Source organism: Lagenorhynchus albirostris, chromosome 11, assembly GCF_949774975.1.
Source record: "Lagenorhynchus albirostris chromosome 11, mLagAlb1.1, whole genome shotgun sequence".
In the NCBI taxonomy this organism is placed as follows: Eukaryota; Metazoa; Chordata; class Mammalia; order Artiodactyla; family Delphinidae; genus Lagenorhynchus; species Lagenorhynchus albirostris.
Window position 1 is genome coordinate 14,545,247 of NC_083105.1, and position 26,421 is coordinate 14,571,667.

General features: G+C 42.6%; 1 protein-coding gene across 1 annotated transcript in view; it reads left to right on the forward strand.

Annotated features, from left to right (window-relative positions):
• The window catches only part of SYN3 (synapsin III), a 398,733-nt gene that overhangs the window by 48,879 nt on the left and 323,433 nt on the right, over window positions 1-26,421 (forward strand). The window contains exon 3 of the mRNA XM_060164685.1: window positions 1,874-1,965. Within this exon, the coding sequence (XP_060020668.1) occupies window positions 1,874-1,965 (92 nt within the window). The remainder of the gene's footprint in view (window positions 1-1,873; window positions 1,966-26,421) is intronic.

Sequence of the window (26,421 nt, forward strand, 5' to 3'; positions counted from 1 at the left end):
ATCTGACCAAGATGAACTTCTGACTGGTATGTACAAGCCTGAGGGTGTCTTCTGTCGAGGTATTTGGCCTTCCATTTGGGCAGCAAGACAGCCCCTGGGTCTTTGCCATCTATGAGTTAGAAATTCTACCATCCAAGATTCTGATTCACTCCCTTTTTTCATATACTTGGTGCCCAGCTATTTTGTGTTGCAACTTTCTTCTAACTTCTTCTGCTTCATGCACAGAAGCAACAACTTTTCGTGCTAATTCTTCTTCGTAATCTCACAAATGAAGTATCTGAAACATGATGGGACTGAATTTTTAAGGCATTAGATTTAATAACTAGGTCATTACCACTGTTAACCAACCTGACCTCATTAACAGGGCTTTTTGCTTTTCACCTTGCCACAGCATAATGAGGTTATTAATTAGAGCAAGAAACACAAGCACTCTGGGTTTGCTTTAAAGCCATCTGGGGAGATGGCTAGGTCTTCGGTCATAATTCCTGGTAAATGATTCCAAGGGGATACAGTTAAATCACCATTAAATGATATTTCCCTTCAATGTAAACTTGTTTTTCTCTTTAAGTGGTTTATTTTTAGGTCCCTAAAATTCCCATTTGTAATCCACCTAATATCTTATTCAGCTAAACAGTGAGGACAGTGGGGTGCAGCAGTTAAAAGCACAGGCTGGAGCCAGACTTCCTGGGGTTAAATCCTGGCTCTGCTACCTACTGTGTGACAGTGTGCAAGTTATTTGATCTCTCTCTGCCTCGGTTTTTCATCTGGACAAGTATGAGGATTAAAGGAATTCATACGTATAAAATGTTTAGGAGAGTACCTGGAACATAGTGAGTGTTTCATGTATGTGAGCAGTTATTTTTGTTTGTTAAATTCAAAGAAATAGCTTTTGGCTTCTGTGTAAGTCAGTCTAGTACTATGCATTTTCTAGGATGGGGTTACAGGTTGAATTGTGTTTCCCTAAAATTCCTATGTTGAAGTCCTAACCCCTAGTACCTCAGAATGTGACCTTTTTTGAACATAGGTATTTAGAGATAGGATATTTACAGAGGTAATCAAGTTAAAGTGAGGTCCTAATCCAGTATGACTGGTAAAAGGGATACAGAGACACGCATAGAGGAAAAACATTGTAATGAGAGATAGGGAGAAGGTGGCCATCTACAAACCAAGGAGAGAGGCCTGGAACAGAGCCTTCCTGCACAGCCCTCAGAAAGAACCAACCCTGCCCACACCTTGATTTTGGACTTCTAGCCTCCACAACTGTGAGAAGACTGTGTTCTGTGTTTAAGCCACCTAGTGGTGGTACTTTGTTATGGCAACCCTAGGAAACAGACGGTTATAACATCAAATCGCTATCCCCAGGGAGCATATAATCTGGTAGGACGGATATATTCCACAGGAATAGCAACATAGATTTGCTAAAGCTTGCTCAAACAAATAAGCCAACAAAAAGATGGACTTATAAGGATACAGAAGTGTCTAATAAAATACAAGTGCAGGATTGTAGCTGGCACAGAAACATCAAGAATACTCCCTATACTCTTGCCTCTGCCCCTCTCTTGGTGACCATGAAGTTTCTTCCATGCCCACCTCCTATCTCTCCCCACCGTCCCCTCCACTGGAGTTAGAGTTGCTTCTTCCACCTTCAAGGAGGTAGAAATTAGTAGCAATGCAACTTTGGACATGTCACTATGTCTCTCTGCACCTCAGCTTCCTCATCTTTCAAAAAGGGAGATAAAAAATATTACTAATTTCCTATGTTTCAGGTGAGGTTTAAATGTGTATTTGGCACATATAAGTATCCAATAAATGTTATAAGTTATTGGCATCACTAGTATTTGATGAATCCTTATTGTTTTGCTTTCTCTTTCAGGCTGAATTCTCAGAGTTGAATCTAGCTGCCTATGTTACTGGGGGCTGTATGGTGGACATGCAGGTTGTGAGAAATGGGACCAAGGTTGTGAGGTAAGGTGGACTGAGGTACAGAAAACCTTCATTTGAGAGGTGTGTATGGGGTATCTCCCTTTGCCAACCCCTTTGTCTGTTGCCTGCAACCTAACTCCTCTACTACACGTGCTTTCATGTACGGAATGTCTGCTTCCAGAGAGTTTTAGGTATTATTGCATAGGAATGACTGGTGGCACAAACAATATGGGAAAGCAACTGAGTATGCTGGAATGGGCCCTGGGCTTGGAGAAAGAAGACTTGGGTTCCATTTCTGACTTTATGGCTCTATTCGGGGATATTATTTAGTCTCTCTTGCCCTGTGATTCTCATCTGCGGCATGATGATAGTGAACATGGAAGTAGAAGGCATGTATGTGAGAATACCCTATTAATTCTAAAGTGCTGTACAAATGTTAAGAGTTTATTAGAATAGGCTGCATCCCGCTTCCAGCAGTAGAACAGAGTAAGTGTTCAGACTCCCCTCCCAGGACATCACACCTAAAAGTACTAGATATAATATTTTGCCCCCAAATCTGTTTATAATATAAACAGCTGAACTGGAGGGGAAGTGAGGGAATTCTTCAGAAGATCAGAAATGTCAAAAAAGTATAAATCTGCAGGAGAGGTAAATAGGGTATTAAAATATTTCTATCTAGTTAAGTACCCAAAGAATGGTACAGACTAGGTCCTGTGAGGGTTTAGGTGGGGAAGAAATAGAATTCAGATTTGGGGAAGTAGAGACAACAAGAAGAAATTTGAGGAAAAGGTGGCATTTGTTCTGAGCCTTTTCAGATGGTAGAATATGGGCATTCTGTGTGTTTTAAGAATAGGAAACAGTCTTTGTATAAACCAACAAGCAAAAAAAAGGAGTATGTTTGGGAAATTATGATAATTTTACTAAATCAGCCATCATTTACTGAGTACCTGCCATTTGCCAATGAAAACATTACATGGCTTCCTATTTCCAGTAATGGTAGACCAACTGTAGGTTATCTGAAAAGAACTTAAAAACTGGTTTTAAATAACGATAATCTTCAAATCCATCAAAGAGTTGACATGACAGTAAGGACTTACTAGGAAGAGAATGATAGGAAATGGAAACCAGAGAGATAAATGAGTACAGAAGCTTCATTTTTCCTGAGAGTACTGCTGAGTCTAGCAAACTTGAAAATTGGTTTTGATAGCCTAGCAGGGGCAAGGGAGAAAGAAAGAAATACCCAGGTTTTCTCAAGGTATAATGGTAGACCCTACCCAAAATAAGCTGAGACCTCAAAGGACTACATCTCAAGGTGAATGTGAACTATAGGTAGATGAGCCCTCACAAGTCACTGAAGCTTGAATTGCACTTTGATTGGCCTTCCAGGGAAGCTCAAGCATTAAATTTAGTTTATGGTAATCCCAGACATGCCAGAAGTCAAAGCAGATCCTGTGTAGTGGAAGGCACTTTCATACTAGGCTTCGAATAATTATTCAGATAACTTTTTGTATAATAGCTAGCACATAGTCAACAATAACCAGGCATATACATTATGAATGAGAAGAAACAGGAAATATAGATAAGCAGAAAGATACCCTCAAAAACACACATTCTTAAAAGAAAAAAATCATACATATTAAGTTGAAAAAAATCAGGTTGGAAGATATCTGCAAGGAATAGGAAACTATAAAGAATGACACAACCAGTTTTATTAAAACCAAACAGAACTTCTAGAAATGAAAACTACAATAACCAAAATTATTGGAAGTGTTGTGTTTAATGGCATATTAGACACCATTGAAAAGGCGGTTAATGAAATGAAAGGTAGAGCAGAAGAAATTATCCCAAATGAAGCACAAAGAGAAAAAAGACTGGAAATGCAGAAGAGATGGTTAGATCTCCTGAGAAGGTCTAACATTCATTTAGCCAGAGTTTCATAAAGGGAGGGAAAAGAGAATGGAGCAGAGGCAGTAAAATAAGAAATGATAGCTGAGAATCTTTCAGGAAGATACCAAACTACCAACATTAGAAGCTCAACAAATTTAAAGCAGGATTACTAAAAAGAATTCTATACCAAAACACAATAGTTTAAATGCAGAAAGATAAAGAAAAATAAAAAGTAGCCAAGGGAAAAAGGCAGATTACTTGATTGGAGTAACAGACTGACACTTGGCTCTCAGGCAGCAGAGGTGGAAAGATATCTTCAGTGTGCTGAAAGAAAATAATCGTCATCCTCAGGGAAATGTATTTTATGAAAGAAGGCAAAATAAAAACATTTATAAAGATAAGACCTCACTAAGGGAAATTGTAAAGTATGTACTTTAGGCAAAAAGGAAATGACCTCAGAATAACGTAGAGCAGTAAGAATACATGAAGAGCAAAGAAGGTGGAAATGCTAATAAACATTGTCTTCAAAAAACAATTAATAATCATAATAATGACATCTTATGGATTTTTAAAATATATGAAGGATTCAAATAAACCATAGTAAGTGAGTATAGAGGCTGGGGCTAAATATAATTAAGATGTTCTGAGGCCCTTGTATTGTCAGGGTGGAAAGTTATGTATTGATTAATAATAGGCTTTGAAAAGTTAAAGAGGAAAATTAAAGAATTAAAGAATAAGTAAAGGTAATCTCTGTGATAATTACTTAAAAAATAGAAACAGAATGTAGTACTTAAAAACGATGAGAGGGGCTTCCCTGGTGGCGCAGTGGTTAGGAATCCACCTGCTAATGCAGAGGATACGGGTTCGAGCCCTGGTCCAGGAAGATCCCACGTGCCGCGGAGCAACTAAGCCCGGGTGCCGCAACTACTGAGCCTGTGCCACAACTACTGAAGCCCGTGCGCCTAGAGCCCGTGCTCCGCAAGAAGCCACCGCAACGAGAAGCCCGCGCCCTGCAACAAAGAGTAGCCCCCGCTCACTGCAACTAGAGAAAGCCCGCATGCAGCAACAGAGACCCAAAGCAGCCATAAATAAACAAACAAATAAATATTTAAAATAAATAAATAAAAAACAATGAGAGAGAAAAATAGAAATAATAAAAGAAAACAAGAAAGGAGAGAAAAACCAACGTAGAACAGTTGTTATAAATAACACAAAATAAGATGATAGGTTTAGACCCATATATATCAACAGGCTGGTATTCTGAATGGTGTGTACAGCAGTACGGGTTATTAAAATATTGAAATTTTTCTATACAAATTGATAAATAGCCTCTGACCTGAGCCCACTGAATGCCTTCAGCCACCCTTATTTACCCCATGGTTAGGCATGGCCATTGAACTACTCTTTTGTCCCCCAGTTCACCACACTCCTGTCCCCCATCCCATATCCTTGTTTCTCCTGTGGTCAGAGGATGCCCAAATGTTGCAGGGGAGATACACCCTTAAAAGCAGTAGTGGAACCCCAGAGAGCAAACGCCTGGTTGCCTTTGTCCCTTCAAGGCTGTTTGCCTGTGAGTCCCCTAGAGTTGCCATCTCATGGTCACTTGTGAGAACTGCAACTTTCTCAAAGTACCCTACAAGTTGCTAAATATTTTTATCACCAGTATATATGAGTAATTATATTAAATGTAAATGAACTAAATACTCAATTTATAGAGCATCTACAGCAAGATTGTCAGAGTAGTTTTTTTTTTGTTGTTGTTGCTGTTTTTGGCTGTGCTGCTTGTGAGATCTTAGTTCCCCGACCAGGGATTGAACCTGGCCCATGGCAGTGAAAGCCTGGAATCCTAACCACTAGGCCACTGGGAACTCCCCCAGAGTAGATTTCTTTAAAATACAGCTATATTCCATTCAAGAGATTCATCTAAAACATAAGACTGTAGAATGTTTGAAAGTTAAAAGATGGAAATAAATATATATATTAAATAAATATATAAGTTAAATATTAAATAAGTTATAAATAAATATATATATATACATACATACTTATACATACCATGTAACAACTGGGCAAAAGAAAGCTAGCCAATATAGTTGTATTAATATCGGGGGAAAAATAGACTTCCAGGTGAAAAGCATTACCAGGGAAAAGGAAGTAACCCATTAGGATAAAGGAGTCATTGACCAAGAAGAGATAATAATTTTAAATTTATAGGGCTCAAAAAAAGTGCCTCAAAATGTACTTCAAAAATTGGCAAAACTGCAAGGAGAAATTAACAAGTCTTCCATCATGGGAGATTTTGAGAATGGTGCTACATATATACATTTATTTACTTCTCACAGCAGCCTCATTATGCACATAAAAACTATAAAAAATGTAAAATTCAATATTTAGGAATCTGTGTATGTTCATATTTGAGATTATTTGTCTTATGTCTTGTTTCCCTATCTGGGAAAGGGACTGGATCATCTTCTTTGTAATATGTAGAAATGAGAGCATCTATTCCATTAATCCCCAAATTTGGCTGCAGATTAGAATTACCTGGGAAATGTTTTAAAATCCTGATAGCCAGGCAATAGGAAAAACCAATTACACTAGGCTCTCTGAGGGTAGAACTTAGGTATTGGTAGCTTTAAAACTCCTCAGGTGGGGGCTTCCCTGGTGGTGCAGTGGTTGAGAGTCTGCCCGCTGATGCAGCGGACACGGGTTCGTGCCCCGGTCCGGGAAGATCCCATATGCCGCGGAGCGGCTGGGCCCGTGAGCCATAGCCGCTGAGCCTGCGCGTCCGGAGCCTGTGCTCCGCAACGGGAGAGGCCACAACAGTGAGAGGCCCGCGTACCGCAAACAAAAAACAAAAACAAACCAAAAAAAACTCCCCAGGTGATTCCAGTGGGCAGCCTGATGGAGTATCTCCCCAGATTGCTTGCACATTGGCCCTGAACTGGGGCTGGGTCATCTGTAAAGCTGAGTATCCTGGGGGTGTGCTGCCTGAAGAAGATCACCTTGCAGAAATGGATATCTCAAGCCTCATTCTAGACCTGCCATCTTCTTCCAAAATTTATTAAAATGTTCACAAAAATAAATTTACAAAACTGTTCCAGGTGATTCTTTTTCTTTTTTTCAATTTTTTTTTTTTTTTTTTTTGCTGTACGCAGGCCTCTCACCGTTGTGGCCTCTCCCGTTGCGGAGCACAGGCTCTGGACGCGCAGGCTCAGCGGCCATGGCTCACGGGCCCAGCCGCTCCGCGGCATGTGGGATCTTCCCAGACCGGGGCACGAACCCGTGTCCCTTGCATCGGCAGGCGGACTCTCAACCACTGCGCCACCAGGGAAGCCCTAGGTGATTCTTAATCAGCTAGTCTCCCAGCACTTAAGAATGGCAGGCTTGGAAGGTAGTTGTAATGGTTTGAATTGTGTCTCCCCAGAAAAGATGTGTTAAAGTCCTAAGACTAGTACCCCAGAATGTGATCTTTGGAAGTAGGATCATTGCAAATGTAATAAGTTAAGGCCATACTGGAGTAAGATGGGCCCTTAATCCAATGTGATTGGTATCCTTATAAGAAGAGGGAAGCTTGGACACAGAGACACAAGGAAAAACTATGTGATGATGGAAGCAGAAATTAGAGTGATACAAGACAAGGAATGCCAAGGATTGCCATCCATCAGCAGAAGCTAGGAGACAGGCATAGAACGAATTTTCCCTCAGCCCTCAGAAGAAACCAACTCTGCTGACACCTTGATTTCAGACTTTGAGCCTCTAGAACTGTGAAAGAATAAATTTCTGTTGTTTTAAGCCATGCAGTTTGTGGTACTTTGTTAAGGAAGCCCTAGAAAACTGATACAGTAGTGCTTCTCAAATTTTAACGTGCATACAAACCCCCTAGAGATCTTGTTAAAATGCATTCCCATCCATTAGGTCTTCAGGTAGGACCTGAGATTCTGAGTTTCCTACAAGTTCCCAGATGAAGCCAATGCTGTCAGTCCTGTGACCTTGATTTGAGCACAAAGGCTTCCAGATGATGTTGATGCTTCTGGTGGAAGACCATAAGCATCAGTAGCCAGGGCTGTGAGAACAGTGCCAGTATAGCCAAAGCTCTGGGTTCTAGGATCCATGGAACTGTTAAGATTTATTTTGTCCATGCCCAGGATGGTGCTTACAATCTCAGCCCAGCAGCTTATTTCAGCGAGCCACAGGTTACAAGGTGCCAGACCTGCAAGAATGTGCACACAAACCAGGTAGCCCCAGCCTGACTCACACTGCATCCTGCAGGTGAGGAGTCACTAGAATCTTCCTCCGGCATGTAGTGCCATACCAAGCCCTAACTGTGGTCTCCCAAAGCAGGAATGTCGAGCAGTGCTCTTGCCTTGCAGTGTATTCTTTCAAAGAGACTTAGGTGTTGCATTGAAAATGCCCTTAAGCACTTCCAAGTCTACAATAGGAGCAAAGCTGAGATCATCTAAAGTCTTGCTCGTGGGGAGCACCTTTGGGGAAGATGACCAAGATGGGTGGTAGAGCAGACCACTGCTGGTTTTCTCCAGCATCTGTTCCTCCTGCTTTGGGGAATGGCACCTAGATTTTCCATTGGGGCAACCCTTCCCCAGCTTGCAGTCTGTGTGGTGTCTAGAGCTGACAGCAATAACCAGCCCTAGAATCAGAATGTCACACTGGGGGAAAAAAAGCCTGGGACCCAAGCCAGGCCAATGAGAATTCATGTGAGACTTTTGCTGGAACTCTTGGGTGAGAGACACATGTGTTCTGCTGGGGCTGCTGAGCTGGTGGGATGAACTCCTGGAGCTGCTGGTGGCCATGGCTCTTTCTCTTAGAGGGAAGGATCTGCTGAGAATGAATCCAAGGCAAAGGAAAACACAGCCAAGATAGAGAAGGAGAGTCAATGACCTGCTGATGTTATTCAAGGCCCTGGATCCAGACTCATCTCCAAGCTGGAGCCAAAAAAATCCTTTTTGATAAAGCCAGCTTGAATTGCACACACAGAATTCATGAATTTTTATTTATTTAGCAAACGCTTTATAGCATTTCCTACGTGCTAGGCACTGTCCCAAGCACTTAACATGTATTGACTCATTTCATCCTTTCAACAACCCTATTAAATGTGTACTGTTATCCACATTTCTAGATGAGAAGATTGAAGCACCAATAAGTTGAGTAATGGAATCAAGGTCTCCAGCCAGTAAGGGTCAAAACTAGGATTCAAGCCTAGGTAGTTGGCTCCAGAGCCTTTGTGTCACCACTTACTGGACTGCCTTTTTAACAAGGGGGAGATTGTTTCATAGTTAGAGCTGCTTAAAGAGGCAGTAAGTTCCTCATTATGAGTAGTATGAAAAAATACAATTAGACAGTAGACAAATACTGAGGGGATCCAAGAATCTGAATTTAGACAGTGAGAACTTAGTGAAATAAGAGGGCACTCATGGGGCTTCCCTGGTGGCACAGTGGTTAAGAGTCCGCCTGCCAATGCAGGGGACACGGGTTCATGCCCCGGTCTGGGAAGATCCTACATGCCGCGAAGCGGCTAGGCCCGTGAGCCATGGCCGCTGAGGCTGCGCGTCCGGAGCCTGTGCTCCACAACGGGAGAGGCCACAAGTGAGAGGCCCGCATACCGCAAAAAAAAAAAAAAAAAAAAAAAAAAGGCACTCATTAGTAAAATGAAAACATATGAGAGTATAAAACTGATAAAGGTAATTAGTTAGATTAAGAAGACTCTAATACTGTATTGGTGGTGTGTAAATCACTTTTAACTTTAGTAAAAAGGTTAAAAGACCAGAAGTATTAAAAATAACAATAGCTACGATGATTAGTTAATCAATATACAATATAAAAAGATGTAAATTGCGGCATCAAAAACATAAAATATAGGGAGGGGCAAGTAAAAGAGTAGTTTTTGTATGTGATTAAAGTTAAGTTGTTATCAGCTTAAAATAGACTGTACTATAAAATTTTTAATGTAAGCCTCATGGTACCCATAAAGCAAAAACCTATAGGAGATACACAAAACAGAAGAAAGGATTCAAAGCAAACCCCTACAGAAAAGCATCAAATCATGAAGGAACCCAGCAAGAGAGGAAGAAAGGACAAAGGAACTACAAACCAGCCAGAAAACAGTTAACAAAATGGCAATAGTACTTTAAATAACTATTTTAAATGTAAATGGATTAAATTTTTCAATTAAAAGACATAGAGTGGCTGAACGAATTGAAAGAAAAAAAGACCCAACAATATGCTGCTTAAAAGAGATTCACTTTAGCTTTAAATACACTCATAGGCTGAAAGTGAAGGGGTAGAAAAAGATATTCCATGCAAACAGAAACCAAACAGAGCAGGGGTAGCCATACTTATTTCAGACAAAATAGACTTTAAGTAAAAAACTGTAATAAGAGACAAAGAAGGATAGAAATTTTGTTATTCTCTTACTCACATTACCCTTGTCCACTCCTTGGCATCTGGTCCTGTTGAGCCCACCCCAGGCCAGCATGAGTGGACTCTGGGTCTGTGCTGGAAGCAGCAGGAAGTAGAGATTTCTCCCAGGTGCTGAGTGTGACTCAGGCTCATCTGGGGTACAGGATGTGTGTGTTGCTCTTCCTTAGAAATCTGTTGCTCAGACCTGAGATTCTACCTCTCTCTGAACCTCAGCTTCTTCATCTGTAAAAGGTAATTGTATTGTTTTACATAGTTTTTGTAAGGATTAAATGACATATGTGAAAAGTTTGTTTATTCATTCCACAGATGTTTATTAAGGGCCTACTATGTTCCAGGTTCCATTCCAGATATTAAGGATTGTATCAGACAGGGGCTAGGCAGAAAACAGAAGTCATCCCCAAATGGTTTAAATAAAGAGATTTTAATAAAGGAATCACGGAGGGGTGTGTGGGGCTCAGGGAACATGAGGCATCCAATAACAACAGCAAGAAGCCATTATCATCATTAGGGGTGAAGGGACAAGGAAAGGAAGTAGAATTAATAGACTCAATCCAGAAGGTTTGACCTGGACTTGGGCAGGAGAGCCATGCAGTTGAAGCAATAGTTGTAGAAGAACTTAGCTACCTCCAAAGTCCTGCACTGAAGCAGGGTGGGCACTAGGAAGAAGTACCACCACCCTCCTTTCCCCCTGCCCTCCAGTCTCCTGCTGGGACCTCACTTTGGCCCAGTGAGCAAGAGAGCCCGATAGGTACTGTCCACAGAGTTCAGCCTCCTGGGGCTCAGAGCAGGGCAGAGAAGAATGGGGTGGGGGCAGGAGGGCCGCAAAAGAATAACTCTCATAGGAATCACCGGTAAACAAAACAGTCCACATCTCTGCTCAAGGCCAGATTCTACTAGTGCTTTGTATATGGCAAAGTATTACACATGAGTTGGTTAAATCATGGGTAATTGTAGTAATTAAACTGATAGTACCCCTTACTCTGGTTTCTGTCAAACACCCAAACTAAGTGTGGTCTGCCAGCCAGCTCGAGGTGCTCAAGAGCAACTCAGACAATCCAGGTTCTCAGTAAAGTTGTGTAATTCTATTTAGAGAGCAGAGCAGGGGCCATTCCAGGACATGTTAAGATTCATGCATTGTGGATGGCTGTTGCCATTCTGGGCCCAAATTCAAGCCTGGCTTCAGAATGGAGCAATAAAAAAGGGCAGCCGTGTCCATACAGCCAGATGGGATTCAAAATACAGGACAGGAGAAACCAAGAATGAAAAACACCCACGGAGGCAGATGTTAATGAGGTCCCAGCCTAATTACACAAGCCCTGCTCTCAGTGTCCAGCATTAGGCAACACTAAATTATAGGCACCCATTCAAACCACAGTGGCTGATAATGTGTCTCCGCTCATTAGAAGGTCAGACCTCAGAGAGGGTTGAAGAGAAGGAGCCAGAAAGCTTAAGTAACACAAGACCTTGAGGAAAGGCATTGAAGACTCTCAAAAACTACCCTTGGTACCCACCCCAGGATTACTGTTTCCAGGGGGGATATTTGGGGCAAGATGGAGATGTGTAGGCCTGTCCCAGAGGAGGAGTTATTTTACAAAATCTTAGATGTCCAGAGTTAGAAGAGTCCCTTAGAGTTTTCTGTGTGTCCTCATTTTACAGGTGGGCACATTGTGCCCCAGGTGGCAGGGAGGAAGATGACTTGTCCAAATCCTCCTGGCATGTTAGCTTTTGTGTCAGGATCAGCTCTCAATCCTGAACCTCTATCCTGAGAACTCTCAAACATCCCATCAAAGAATATTATAAAATCATGTTTATTTCACACATAATTGCTCAAAGTCTTCTGACCTTCCTGAACTTGGAATTTCAAATTCCAGATATTCATTCATTCAACAAATATTTATTGAGCAAATTCAGAGTGCCAGGCACCCACCAGCAAATCACAGAGAGCTCAGTTTCTACTCTCCCTTCGCAGCACCTGTGTCTGCTTGGAAAGGTGCTTCCTTTCATTCTCCTAAGTGGTTACACACACACTGAGCTTTTTCTACTTTCCTTTCTTTCATTCATTAAAGATGTGCCAGACATAGAGGATACAGTAGTGAACAAAATAGACAATACCCTTTGTGGAGCTGACATTTAAGCTACAGATACTGACAACAAATAAGAAAACAAATATGCAGTCTAATGGCAGGTCGTGAGAAAAGGTTGAAGCAAAAGATGAGATAGAGAGTGACTGGTATTCGAGGTGGGGTGATCAGGGAAGGCTTCTCTGAGGAGGTGACTTGAGTAGAAACCTAAATAATGTGAGCAGAGTGAGCACTGTGGACTTGGGAGAGGAGCTTCCCCCTCTCTCTCTTGACTTTGAGTGGATGTGCACACAGGTAAGGGGCAGCTTTGGGGCCAGAAGAGGCAAAGAAGGAATGCAGAGACCTCCCTTGACCTGGTGCACTCATGTCCCCTTCTCTACCTTCTTCCCTAAAGTTGAATTTGGCACCCCCTCCTCTGTGCCAAAAAGCATCTAGGACTTGCCAGGTAGGAGAGGTGGCTTCATGGCTGAAAGCCCACCTGCAGGGCCAGAGCAGACCACCTGGGGTGGGTCTCAGCTTTCCCTTCTGCAAGCTAGGAGGCCCTGGATTAGTCTTTCCACCTTCCTAGTTCTTGGTTTCCCCATTTGTAAAGTGGGAAGAAGTAACTTACCCGTGCTTCTGAGAATGATACGTATGAAGTAGGTAAGCGGTGTCTGGGGACAGTCCTTGCACCTGCTCTTCCTTTCTCTTGAAACACTCCGCAGATGTTACCATGTCGCACCCTTTCAAATGTCTGATCAAATGCCACCTCCTCGGAGAGACCTTGCCAGACCATACTGTCCCCACACTCGAGCCCCAACTATACATTATTTTCCTTCAGGCAGTCATCACTGCCTGAAGCTATAGATAGGTAAATAGATGGATGATAGATGATTCATTGATCGATTGATCGATAGCTGCTAGATTAGGTACATAAATAAAATATATTAACGTAATATTATTATAATGTATAATATAAAATAATATATACAGATGATATGCTTTATGTAATTAGATAATACATTAATATAACAATATTAATGTTATAATCAATGTATATTATATTAATTATATTATATTTTGATTATATAATGTAATTATTATATTACAGATATAGATAAGATGTGCTATTTATATAATTTATTTTATTGTATTATTTTCTAGAAGAGAAGACCGTGTAGGCAGGGACTTTGTTTTGCTCCCCCATATTCCCAGCCCCTAGAACAGGGCCTGTCATGTATCAGTTTCCCAATAATTATTTGTTCAATGAATGAAGGAATGAACCAACACAACCAGTGGCTCTGTGTTCTTGTTCTTACTGCTCTCCCTGCATTGTGATGGATTCAGGAGAACACTAATCATTATTTACTCCTCATGTCTCCCACTGGACTGGACCTTCCTAGAGGATCAGGTTAAGGACTGTTTTTCCAAGTTGTACCCCAAGCGCCTGGCTCAGTGCCGAAATCTTTGCTGAAGGCATTCAGGACTGGCCGACTCTTCAAATGAATAAGAATCCCACAACTTTGCAAAGTAAAAAGCTCACAACTGAGAGGACCCCAGCCAGCTTGCACCAGGCGTGGACTTGCTGACCAGCACACCGCCCACCGCCTTCTCTCCCTGGGAGGGGACGGGGTCTGGGAGGCCAGGGACAATGAGGCATTGAGGGTCCCAGCAGAGCAGCCTTGGTGGGGGAAGGCCCGATCTATCTCTTTGCCCAAGGCCTTTGCCCTCAGCACTGCAGGAGAAAGCAGAATCCCTGGGGACTTGCAGAGGTGGGGCGTGGGAACGGGAAGAAAGCAGCACAAGAAAGAGACAGTGAGAGCCTGTAAAGAAATGCCAGGCTCCGCTCCCCATGCGCCTCCAGCCAACAAGCCAGCAGCAGATCTGCCAGCTCCCCCAGGAGTGGGAGCAGAGCACTGACAGAGAAAAGCAGTGTGGCTCCTGCTTCCCAGGATCATAGAAATTGGGGATGGGAGCGACCTCAGAGGCCACCGGAGAGCCCCTGCCCGCCCCACACGCACCTTCCTTCCCACATGCTGCGGCTCCTCCCAGGAATGGCTCCCGCACTGGGTCCCACTCTGCCATCCCGGGGCACCTGCTCCCAACCTGACGTGATCCACTGTGGGAGAAATTGCCCGATGATTACTTCACCCTTTTGACTTTGGCGTCCTGTTTCTCATTCAGAAGCCATCACCTTTTACTAACAGGCTACCGGGTACCTGGGGACTTCTCAGTGGCAAGTAATTTGATCCCCTTTTTGAAAGAAGTGAAGGAACATCTTCTGAGAAGGGTAATGCCTGGTCCAAGGTCACACAGAGAATGAGTAGGGGAGTGGGGTTCAAACTCCCATGACTTCATGTCACACTTCCCTTCTACCTGGTCGGCACAGCTTGATGCTAGAAACAACACTAGCATTAGTGCTAGGTGATCCTGGGTTCGAATCTTGACTCCCCACTTACTATTTGTGTGACTGCACAAGTAACCTCATTCCCTGATTCCCATGTTCTTCAGTTGTAAAATGGAAGTGTTGCCTACTTTAGGGCCGAAAGAGGAAGTCTGCTAATGCCTGAAACATAGTGGCTGCTCTCGAAATGTTCAGCCTGCCCCTTCCTCGCCCTCCCACCCCACGACTCCTTCTGCACACTCTTTCTTTCCTGGCCCCTGAGTGAGTCTGGTGGACGGGGGAGGGGAAGGAGAAGACTGTCTAGGCCCCCTTCCTCACCCCAGGCAACATGGAGGAGTGATCCATTTACAGTTTGCTCAATGTTTTCAGACTCTGTCTCTTCATTTAAGCATGTCCATCTGCTTCCGAAGGGCTGATTGACCCACCGGTTCAGTGACTTTCAACCTTTCCCACGAAGGCGAATAATTTAAGACACCCCCTCTCCCCCCCACCGGGCCTATTTATTAAAATACAGGTGCTTAGGCCCCATTACCAGAAAGTCTGGTTCCTGGATGGGGCCCAGGAATCTGCATGTTGTCAAACTCTACCTGCAAGATTTCAAGACCAGGAGTCCAAGGACTTTGCTTTAAAATCCATTGCACAACTAGCCTACGAAGAAGAGCCACAGGCAGACAACTAAAACACAGAATGGAATGATACATTATTTGATCTTATTCTGTGTAGTTTTAAAGTAAATGTGGAAATATTAGCAACAGTCATATACAAAAATAAATTGAACTTGCTTGAAGAAGTTACAGGTTCAAAGTCTAGCTCTACTAGTTACTGACTACGGGGCTTTAGAACAGTGTTTCCTTTCTGAGTGTGTTTCCTCATTTGTACATGAGGATGGCAATTCTAACTTCACAGGACAGTGGATAGAATCAAAAGAGGTAATAGGTATGAGCATACTTGATAAATTATGAAGTAGCATATAAACGTTAGATGTTATATTAAGACGAACAGTTTTCTCTGATATGTCTTCATTTTGCTAATAAAGAGTATTTCTGTGCTGTTAAGCCTATTTCCAGGCATTCTGGAATATATCCCTTTACCTTCTGTAGTGTTTGTCCTGATGGCAGTGAAGTTTCTGAAAAGGAAGTCAACCCTCGGACAGTCAACCCTTCATTGAATGAGATAGCCTCAGAGATGGAACTGGAGCCATCCTCTCTAGGAGATACAGGGACTCCAGACCCCTGAGTTCCTCCCGATGATGATGATGATGATGTGTGTGTGTGTAAAACTTTTTCTCATATCAGCATTTTTTTGATTCTCCACTCCCATTCCTACCGTAGACCAAAATCACCTTTCTCCTTCACCTGGATTTCTGCAGTACCCTTCTCACTGGCCTCCTTGCCTCTGCCTCAGTTATCAATTGTTGTGTAATGAACCACCCCAAAACCTCATGGCTTAAAACCTCAATCATTTTATTTGCTTGCAGTCTGTGGGTCAGGAGTCTGGAGGGCTGGAACAGGCAGTTCTGCTGCTGCATGCCTTGTGGCTTGGCTGGGCTGGAAGGTCTTGTCACCTTCATGTCCATGTCTCTGGTGCCTTGGTGCTCCTCCATGTGGTCTCTCTTTCTCCACGTGGCTGTTGCACTTTCTCCCAGCAGTGTGGTCTCAGGATAGTGAGACTTCTCATACAGCAGCTGGTATTCAAGAGGACAAGTTACAAGAGGGATAGAAGGTGTAAATATCTTAAAGGCCAGAGTTAGGAGTTTCACAGCGTCACTTCTGCCACATGCTAGTGGTCAGAGACAAGCACAGGGGAATACTAGATTTAAGGAGATCCCACTTGTTAATGAAAGGAGCAGCAAAGAATTCAAAGACACGTTAGTCCACCATGGCCCATTTCAATCCATTCTCTATACACAGCAGCCAGAGTGATTCTTCTGAAATTAAATCAGATGCCAAGCCCATGTTTAAAACCTGCCAAGGCGGACTTCCCTACTGACGCAGTGGTTAAGAATCCGCCTGCCAATTCAGGGGACACGGGTTCAAGCCCTGGTCCGGGAAGGTCCCACATGCCACGGAGCAACTAAGCCCATGCGCCACAACTATTGAGCCTGTGCTCCAGAGCCCATGAGTCGCAACTACTGAGCCCACATGCCATAACTATTGAAGCCCGCACCTAGAGCCCATGCTCCGCAACAAGAGAAGCCACTGCAATGAGAAGCCTGCGCACTGCAACGAAGAGTAGCCCCCCCGCTCACCACAACTAGAGAAAGCCCACGCACAGCAACGAAGACCCAACACAGCCAAAAATAAATTAATTAATTTAAGAAAACCCCAAAAACCTGCCAAGGGCTTCCCATCCCTCCTAGAGTGGAATTCACAGTCCTGACTGTGCTCGGTAGGCACCCTGTGGTCTAGACTTCCTCTGTCTCTCCAGCTTCGTCCCCATCAGCCACACCAGTCCTACTATTCTGTGCCGCTCTTTAAACAGGTCAAGTGTATTCTCCCCTCCTCAGGGCCTTTGCGCTTGCTATTCTCTCAGCGTGGGAAACTTTTCTCCCAGATATGAACACAGCTCACCCCTTGTGACATTTTGGCCTTACTCAGGTGCTACCACTTCCTTCTCTGACCATCCTATCCGAAATAACCTCCCACATGGCTCTCTAAGCCCTCACCCTGCTTTATTTTTTAATTAACAGCAGTCATCACTGCTGCTATGTTTGTTTGTGTTCGTTGCCTATCTCCAGCACTAGAACATAAGCTCTTTGAGGGCAGGGAACTTGTCTGTTTTGCCAGTCACTACATCCCTAGTGTCTCGAATGGTGACTGGCATCATTTTGGTTGAACAAGTGACTAATTCTTGTATCCTGCCTTTTGATTTATTTTCTGCATTTGTACCTATCTCCCCACCCCAGACTGGGAGGTCCTTGAGGGCAGAGGTCATGTTGTTTTCATCACTGCAACAAGCTGGCATCTAGTGTGGTACTTGATAACTGTGGGTTGGGTGCCAGGTTTGAGCCCCACCCCTGTTTAAAGCCCCAAGCTTGCTCTTTTAGAAGTTCCTGTTGTCCTTCTTTGTTCTGAAACATATATTGACTAAAAATGGTATGGCCTGTTACTATCCCCATATTACAGAAACAGAAACTGAGTCACAGAGTAGCTAAATAACTTGCCTAAGTAAGTGGAGCAGCCAGGGTTTAAACCCAGGAAGGCTCATTCAAAACCCATGGCCTTAAGGGCTCTACCATACTTCTTCCCACCGTGATTTGGTCCTTGGTCACAGCTCGTCTCTTGTGCCATTTCACGATGGTTCTGTGCTTACAAAACCTATTTCCTCAGTGAACTCAGGTTTGTATCCTTTGATTTTCTTTTAAACCAGCTCTGTCACTTATACGGGGCAAGTTGATGGTCCTTTCTGTGTTTCAGTTTCACCAGATACAAAGTAGAGATAATAATAGTTCCTAACCTGAGGTACAGTTGAAAGAATGAAAGGAACTAATTCACAAAAGGCACTTACGATAGGACCTGCCATGTAGTTAGCAGTCAGTGAGTTTTAGCTGTTATATTATGATTTATTTCCCCCAAAGCACAAAACACAGCTTTAGCCCTTGGCCATACACTCTGCTAAATCCTTTTGCCCCTGCCAATAGACACTGAGACTTTTTACCTGCTACAAAACACCATCGCAGGATGCCCACTATCCCCCCACAAAAAGCTCTGGATCCTGACATCGTTTGCCATTCTTCCCAGCATCATGCTCATTCTTTCACGTTCTGCCAGAGTGAACTGAACACCTGCCTTGTGCCAGGCTTTCTGTGAGGCACTTCCTATACCCTGTGTCACTTTATATTCTTGTTCCCGTATCACAGATGGAGAAACTGAAGCTCTCAGAGCTTATGTAACTTGTCCCAAAGGAACCCAGCACAACAATAGAAAAACCTAACTAGTCTTCTGCATTCTCCCCTGCTCGCCTCCAATCTATTCTCTATACCACAGCCAGACTGTTTTTCTCTCTTTTTTTAAAATTAATAGACTTTATATTTTTAGAGAGGTTTTAGGTTCACAGCAAAATTGAGAGGAAAGTACACAGAGTTCCCATGTGCCCCCTGTCCTCTGACACACACGGCCTCCCCCATTATCCACATCTCCCACCAGAGTGGTACCTGTATCCCAACTGACGAAGCCACACGGAAACATCGTTATCACCCAAAGTCCATAGTTTATGCTAGACTTCATTCTTGGTGTCATACATTCTGTGGGTTTTGACAAATATATAATGACACGTATCCACCATTATATTATCGTACGGGACAGTTTCACTGCCCTAATAATCCCCTGTGCTCTGTTTATTCATTCCTCCCTCCTCCATAACCCCTGGTGACCACTAATCTTTTTACTGTTTCTATAGTTTTGCCTTTTCTAGAATGTCATAAAGTTGGAATCACACAGTATGTACTCTTTTAAAGTGAGCTTTTTAAAACACTAATTTGATTGTGTCGTTTCATCAGTTAGAACCGTTCAATACGTTCTTTATACTGTTAGACCAAAATCTTTACTGTGGCTTGTGTGGTCTGGCCCCACCCACCCTGCCAGCCTCCTTTTGCTGTCTCTGCATCAGCCACATCAACTCTTGATCAGTTCTTCAACCCTCACCTATTCTTTCCCGTCATAGGTTTCACATATTCTGTTCCATCTGCCTGGGAAGTTCTTTCCTCCCTATTTTACCTAGAAAACTCCTGCTTGTCCTTCAGATCTCAGCTCAAGTGTCACTCAGGGAAACCACTTAACCCTCCCCCATGATATTTACTGTGCCTGGTACTCAGTGGGCTTGGAGTCCGTCTTCATTGAATCAGTGAAGGCACTATGTATATAGCTGTTTAAGCACTTAACTGTGTCTTAGGTACTGTGCTGGATACTTTACATTTATTATTTCTAATTCTTACATCCTCCTTGCATGATCAGTACATAAGCTGTATTTTATAGGTGGGAAATTGAGGCTCAGAGAAGTTCAGTATCTTACCCAAAGTCCCACAGCTCATGAGGGGTGGAGTTGGTATTTGTATACAGCTCTGTCTGAATTTAAAGCTGTGTTCTTACAGCTATACCACACCCCCTGATTTTTTTTTAATGCTGGAGCCTGTGTTTGGGCCTCTGTTGGTGGCAGGGTACTGGGGCTTGCTGGGTGGGTGGGTGGCTACTCATTTCCAGGGGTCAGTAGTCAAGGCAAAGGTTGGTGCCATTTAATAATTTGCAGCAGCTGCTCTGCAGTTGGGCGATCACAGCATTTGTTCACCATATGATGGTTTGGCTCCCATTCAGCTCCCCAGAGAGAGCCATACAGCCATCTTTTATTGCCACCCTCCGTGCTGAGAGAAAGAAGCACAAAGAGATAAAGTGACTGTGTGGCTTGCACTTGCTTTGGGCAATCATGCAGAGCTTCCTGACCTCACAGCCTCCATGCTCCTTCCCCTCATCCCAGGCTCCCACAGGTATCAGGGCAAGGCTGAGACCAGTCTTTGTCTTACTCATGCAGCCACATCCATTCTCTCCCTGAGCTTCTCCACACCAAATGCTGAGGCAGGAGAAGAGTAAGGGTCGTTGTGTAAGGTTGTACAGCTTGTGGACTGCTCAGAGTCATGTATGGTGCCCTCCAGGTGGGAGCTAAAAGTCAGCCAGGTCTCTGCTCACCTGTGCTCTAGCTTGGGGCTGCTTCTGCCCTTTTTCTAGTAGAGACCATCAGTTAGCCCTGGGCTCTGGAGACCACAAACACCTTCTCTCTGCTTGGAATTTGCATTCGCTAGGATGTCCAGACTCTAGACCCTGCTGACCCCAGAACTCCTGCAAGCATAAATCACTATAGTCATTGTTAACTACCCTTCCATCTAGGCTTGGAACTCCTTAAGCAAATTACTAGGACCAAGACCCTGCCCTCTAGGGTCAAGAACAAAGCAGTTCTGGCTGAGTGTTAAGACCACAGGCTGCACAGTTGAGCATACTTGCATTCAGGTCTTCCTTCCATCACCTACTAACTGTGTGACCTAGGGGCACTCACTTCACCTCTCTGAGCCTCAATTCCCTCATCTGTGAAACCGAGTGGTGCTTATAAAAATTAAATATAATAATTTATTCAGTCATGAGAGAAGTGGCTAACATCGGTTGCTTACTATGTGCCTGCCACTGTTCTAGGCACTTTTATGGAGAGTAATTGCTTTAATCCTGGGAACAATCTATTTTCCATATGAAGACTCTGAGGCACAGAAAGATTAACTAACTTGCCCACCGTCACACAGCTGCTAAATTGGTGAAGCTGGAATTTGAATCAGGGCTCTGAATCAGGGCTCGCTACTGACTCTCAAAGTAAAGCATGTAGAACTCAGTTCCAGCCCTGGCACAAAGAAAGTGCTCAACAAATAAAAGGCACTACTGTTATCAGCAGAAGCAGCTGCAGCTACCAGGATCAGAAGCTGCCAGCACATGAGATTTTATAGATCATATACTATGTCATGTGGTTCTCAAACCCTTTCCACAGAGGTACCTCCTCGTGTCTTTCAGATTGTTAGCAGGGCTTAGTGGGCAAGATTCCAGCTCCCCCTTTTCCCACTCCTGCCACCTTTACCCAGAGAACCAGTTCCACTTTCATCTATTTATATAGTAAAATTCCAAGTAAAATTTTGTTTGAGAAAGAATTCTGCTGCCAAGCAAGAGTTTTAAAATGTGGCCCAGACTAATCCATTTATCTTTAAATAAATGTGCCACAGAAAGAGCAAGTACCTTGCTCAGAGACACACAGCGAATGAGTTGGAGACTGTGCCAGGGCAGAGCTATTTCCTGATTCCCAGAGCAGTGGCTTTTTGCTCAGCCTCGTTCAAGGTCTTGTTTTTTCCCCTCAAGAGGCAACCGGGAGAATATATTTTGTTCACATTTCCCAGACCCCCTCATTCCATTGCGCTTTCTCCCGGTCTCCAAGCACACTGCCTATGTCTGCATCTGACCTGGCTGCACCCCTTCATGCACATGCTGACAGGTGCCCCCAATCCCAGGCAGACCGACCCCAGCACCACCCTGCTTCACAAAGGCAAGTCGGGGAGGCTGGCCTCGCACTGCTGGCTCCATCTCTCACTGTGCTGGTCAGACCTGAGCTCAGAGAGGAGGGAGAGCTGACCGGTTCGCAGTGTTAATGGGGTACATTTGAGAAATGCTAAACCAACAGTGCTTGGAAATTCAGGCCAGCAGCCAAGTATAGAGCCAGCCAAGTTTCAGCTGGGGTGGGAGGGGGTGGTTACTTTGAGGCCGATTTAGTGTCTTTTAAATACTGGATGAAGACATTGTTTATTCAAGACTTTGGGAGCACAAAGATAAAACATGCATAATGGATTTGGGGTCTTTCAGCAGACAGCTCTCCTGAACTGTCTCCATCATCATAATAAAGAATTGGGGCCATCCACTGAGGCCTGTTGTGTTCTGGGGAGCTTTGTATGGCACTTCTCCCTTCAGTGAACTGTATGGCACAGGTTAGGAAGCTGAGGTTCAGAGAGGTGAAGAAACGGGCTCAGAGGCACAGAGCTGATGGAGGAGAAGGAACCAGAATTTAACCAGGGTTCTCCAACTCCCAAATCCTCATTCTTTTGATTTAGACCAAGTCTTACGGCTTAGGACCCTGACCTCTAGGGTCAAGGGCAAAGCAGTTTAGTCTGGGTGTTGAGACTAACCCTTGGATTTATTTATTTATTTTTTAAATTTAAATATTTATTTATTTAAAAAATATTTTTATTGGAGTATAATTGCTTTACAATGTTGTGTTAGTTTCTGCTTTATAACAAAGTGAGTCAGCTATATGTATACATATATCCCTATATTCCCTCCCTCTTGTGTCTCCCTCCCACCCTCCCTATCCCACCCCTCTAGGTGGTCACAAAGCACCTAGCTGATCTCCCTGTGCTATGCGGCTGCTTCCCACTAGCTATCTATTTTACATTTGGTAGTTTATATATGTCAGTGCTACTCTCTAACTTCGTCCCAGCTTACCCTTCCCCATCCCCGTGTCCTCAAGTCCATTCTCTACGTTTGCATCCTGTCCTGCCCCTAGGTTCATCAGAACCATTTTTTTTTTTAGATTCCATATATATGTGTTAGTATATGGTATTTGTTTTTCTCTTTCTGACTTACTTCACGCTGTATGACAGACTCTAGGTCCATCCACCTCACTACAAGTAACTCAATTTCGTTTCTTTTTATGGCTGAGGAATATTCCATTGTATATATGTGCCACATCTTTATTCATCTGTTGGTGGACACGTAGATTGCTTCCATGTCCTGGCTATTGTAAATAGAGCTGCAATGAACATTGTGGTACATGTCTTTTTGGAATTATGGTTTTCTCAAGGTATATGCCCAGTAGTGGGATTGCTGGCTCATATGGTAGTTCTATTTTTAGTTTTTTAAGGAGCCTCCTTACTGTTCTCCATAGTGGTTGTATTAATTTACATTCCCACCAACAGTGCAAGAGGGTTCCCTTTTCTCCACACCCTCTCCAGCATTTATTATTTGTAGATTTTTTGATGGTGGTCATTCTGACCGGTGTAAGGTGATACCTCATTGTGGTTTTGATTTGCATTTCTCTAATGATTAGTGATGTTGAGCACCCTTTCATGTGTTTGTTGGCAATCTGTATATCTTCTTTGGAGAAATGTCTGTTTAGGTCTTCCACCCATTTTTGGATTGTGTTGTTCTTTTTTTGATATTAAGCTGCATGAGCTGCTTGTATATTTTGGAGATTAATCCTTTGTCAGTTGCTTCATTTGCAAATATTTTCTCCCATTCTGAGGCTTGTCTTTTCGTCTTATTTATGGTTTCCTTTGCTGTGCAAAAGTTTCATTAGGTCCCATCTGTTTATTTTTGTTTTTATTTATATTTCTCTAGGAGGTGGGTCAAAAAGGATCTTGCTGTGATTTATGTCATAGAGTGTTCTGCCTATGTTTTCCTCTAAGAGTTTTATAGCGTCTGGCCTTACATTTAGATCTTTAATCCATTTTGAGTTTATTTTTGTGTATGGTGTTAGGAAGTGTTCCAATTTCACTCTTTTACATGTAGCTGTCCAGTTTTCCCAGCACCACTTATTGAAGAGGCTGTCTTTCCTCCATTGTATATTCTTGCCTCCTTTATCAAAAATAAGGTGACCATAGGGGTGTGGGTTTATCTCTGAGCTTTCTATTCTGTTCCATTGATCTATATTTCTGTTTCTGTGCCAGTACCATACTGTCTTGATTACTGTAGCTTTGTAGTATAGTCTGAAGTCAGGGAGCCTTATTCCTCCAGCTCCATTTTTCTTTCTCAAGATTGCTTTGGCTATTTGGGGTCTTGTGTGTTTCCATACAAATTGTGAAATTTTTTGTTCTAGTTCTGTGAAAAATGCCATTGGTAGTTTGATAGGGATTGCATTGAATCTGTAGATTGCTTTGACTAGTACAGTCATTTTCAGAATATTGATTCTTCCAATCCAAGAACATGGTATATCTCTCCATCTGTTTGTATCGTCTTTAATTTCTTTCATCAGTGTCTTATAGTTTTATGCATACAGGTCTTTTGTCTCCTTAAGTAGGTTTATTCCTAGGTATTTTATTTTTGTTGCAATGGTAAATGGGAGTATTTCCTTAATTTCTCTTTCAGATTTTTTGTTGTTAGTGTATAGGAATGCAAGAAATTTCTGTGCATTAATTTTGTATCCTGCTACTTTACCAGATTCATTGATTACCTCTAGTAGTTTTCTGGTAGCATCTTTAGGATTTTCTATGTATAGCATCATGTCATCTGCAAACAGTGACAGTTTTACTTCTTCTTCTCCAATTTGGATTCCTTTTATTTCTTTTTCTTCTCTGATTGCTGTGGCTAAACTTCCAAAATTAGGTTGAATAATAGTGGTGAGAGTGGACAACCTACTCTTGTTCCTGATCTTAGAGGAAATGCGTTCAGTTTTTCACCATTGAGAATGATGTTGGCTGTGGGGTTGTCATATATGGCCTTTATTACGTTGAGGTAGGTTCCCTGTATGCCTACATTCTGGAGAGTTTTTAACATAAATGGGTGTTGAATTTTGTCAAGCTTTTTTTGTGAAGCTTTTTCTTCATCTATTGAGATGATCATATGCTTTTTATCCTTCAATTTGTTAGTATGGAGTAATACACTGATTTGCATATATTGAAGAATCCTTGCATTCCTAGGATAAACCCCACTTGATCATGGTGTATGATCCTTTTAAGGTGCTGTTGGATTCTGTTTGCTAGCATTTTGTTGAGGATTTTTGCATCTATGTTCATCAGTAATATTGGCCTATAGTTTTCTTTTTTTGTGACATCTTTGCTTTTGGTATCAGGGTGATGGTGGCCTCATAGAATGAGTTTGTGAGTGTTCCTCCCTCTGCTATATTTTTGAAGAGTTTGATAAGGATAGGTATTAGCTCATCTCTAAATGTTTGATAGAATTCACCTGTTAAGCCATCTGGTCCTGGGCGGTTTTTTTTGGAAGATTTTTAATCACAGTTTCAATTTCAGTGCTTGTGATTGGTCTGTTCATATTTTCTATTTCTTCCTGGTTCAGTCTTGGAAGGTTGTGCTTTTCTAAGAATTTGTCCACTTCTTCCAGGTTGTCCATTTTATTGGTATATAGTTGCCTGCAGTAATCTCTCATATCCTTTGTATTTTTGCAGTGTCAGTTGTTACTTCTCCTTTTTCATTTCTACTTCTGTTTATTTGAATCTTTTTCACTTCTAATTCTGTTGATTTGAGTCTTCTCCCTTTTTTTCTTCATGAGTCTGGCTAATGGTTTATCAATTTTGTTTATCTTCTCAAAGAACCAGCTTTTAGTTTTATTGATCTCTGCCATTGTTTCCTTCTTTTCGTTTTCATTTATTTCTGGTCTGATCTTTGGGAATCCTCATAAGGTTAACAGCTGATCTTTCAGCAGAAGCTCTGCAAGCCAGAAGGGAGTGGCAGGACATATTTAAAGTGATGAAAGGGAAAAACCTACAATCAAGATTACTCTACCCAGCAAGGATCTCATTCAGATTCCACAGAGAAATTAAAACCTTTACAGACAAGCAAAAATTAAGAGAATTCAGCACCACCAAACCAGCTTTACAACAAATGCTAAAGGAACTTCTCTAAGCATGAAACACAAGAGAAGGAGAAGACCTACAAAAACAAACCCAAAACAATTAAGAAAAGGGTAATAGGAACATACATATTGATAATTACCTTAAATGTAAATGGATTAAATGCTCCACCCAAAAGACATAGACTGGCTGAATGGATACAAAAACAAGACCTGGTATATATGCTGTCTACAAGAGACCCACTTCAGACCTAGGGACACATACAGACTGAAAGTGAGGAGATGGACAAAGATATTTCATGCAAATGGAAATCAAAAGAAAGCTGGAGCAGCAATTCTCATACCAGACAAAATAGACTTTAAAATAGAGACTATCATAGGAGACAAGGAAGGACAATACATAATGATCAAGGGATCAATCCAAGAAGAAGATATAAGAATTATAATTGTTTATGCATCCAGCATAGGAGCACCTTGATAAATAAGGCAAATGCTAACAGCCATAAAAGGGGAAATCGACAGTAACACAATAATAATAGGGGACTTTAACACCCCACTTTCACCAATGGACAGATCATCCAGGCAGAAAATAAGGAAACGCAAGCTTTAAATGACA